Source organism: Aplysia californica, unplaced genomic scaffold, assembly GCF_000002075.1.
Source record: "Aplysia californica isolate F4 #8 unplaced genomic scaffold, AplCal3.0 scaffold00428, whole genome shotgun sequence".
NCBI lineage: Eukaryota > Metazoa > Mollusca > Gastropoda > Aplysiida > Aplysiidae > Aplysia > Aplysia californica.
The window spans coordinates 107248-108727 of record NW_004797698.1 but is presented as its reverse complement, the minus strand read 5'-3'; the positions used below and the strand labels follow the sequence as shown (position 1 = coordinate 108727).

General features: G+C 47.5%; 1 protein-coding gene across 1 annotated transcript in view; it reads right to left on the bottom strand.

Annotated features, from left to right (window-relative positions):
• Positions 1-1480, bottom strand: part of LOC101847675 (beta-mannosidase) — a gene marked incomplete in the record, with an annotated part of 34662 nt that overhangs the window by 22192 nt on the left and 10990 nt on the right. Inside the window, 1 exon segment of the mRNA XM_035971396.1 lies at positions 329-528. Coding sequence (XP_035827289.1) covers positions 329-528 — 200 coding nt within the window.

The window sequence follows — 1480 nt, the reverse complement described above, 5'->3', positions numbered from 1 at the left end:
CTCTTTCTCTGTCTCTCTGTCTCTCTGTCTCTCTCTCTCTCTGTCCCTCTCTCTCTCTCTCTCTCTCTCTCTCTCTCTCTCTCTCTCTTTCTTTCTTTTTTCTTTTTTTTCCCCTCTCTCTGTCTCACTACCTCTGTGTCAGAATCTAAGGTCCCTCTTACTCTCCCTGTATTTCTTTCTTTCCTCTTAGTCTCTCTGCCTCCTTGTATCTCTCTCACTTTATTTTCTCTCTCTCTCTCTTTCTCTCTCTCTCTCTCTCTCTCTCTCTCTCCCACGCCCCTCCCCTCAATCACGCCGACCACCAGTACGCTCCCCCCCCCCCTCTCACCAGATGCCCTGTGTGGGGAAGGAGGGTCCCCAATCCCAGCTGAAGCTGCACTGCTCTTTCCTCAGCTGATTCACGTGACACTGGCCTTGCTGGACCGGGGGCGGGCAGTTGGGCGGGATCTCGTAGCTGGACTTCTGGTCGCGCTCTAGTGCCTCAAGTACTGCTGACCGGAAACCCACAATGATACTATTGTCACCTTCCTGTGGAGACAAATTCCTACCTTAGGCCTAGAGTATCAGAGATATTTTGCTGCGGTACCTTACAAGTTACATCGAGCCAATCCTATTATACGGGTGCAAAGCATGGATAATCAATAGACGGCTGAAAAGGACAATTGAGGAGACATAGTTGTGGTTCATAAGACGCATGCTACGTATCCCATGGACAGGCTAGAAAAACAAGGGAAGAAGTATTAGTTGAAGCAAATTGCACGCGACAGCTTATATATGACGAATATACGAAAGTGACAGGCAAATTTCATTGGACACACAATACGGAAAGAAGCATTTGAGAATACTGTAAAAGCAGGCAAGTTTGATGGAAAGAGAGGCAGAGGCAGACAGATGGAAAAAGATACTGGAAAAGTTAACAACATGGATGGGAGCAGCAAGAACAATAGATTCCATAGCTGCAAAGCAAGACAGATGGAAGTAGAGGCCCATAATCGCCCCCGCCAGTCGGCAAGGCACCGGATGATGATGACCTTACAAGTAGAACGTTCTCTCTACCACGAGGAGGAGGAGGAGGAGGAGGAGGAAGAAGAGGAGGAAGTGGAGGAGTATGCTGATGTTCTTCATAATATAATCAAGGCACCGGATGATGATGACCTTACAAGTAGAACGTTCTCTCTACCACGAGGAGGAGGAGGAGGAGGAGGAGGAGGAGGAGGAGGGCGACGAAGAGGAGGAGGTTGCTGGTGTTCTGCTGCTGCTGGTGATAATGATAATGATACTGATAATAATTATGTCTATGATAGCGCTGTCTATTTTCTTATAACAACAAGTATACCCAAATCAAACATGCTGTGTTCTTTCTGGAAACCACCCTTTAGGATAAACAAATCTAAATACAATAAGACAATCCGCCACTGTCCTACCCTACCTTCCCGACCGCAGTGATAATGATGATGATGAGGAGGAGGAGGAGGAGGAG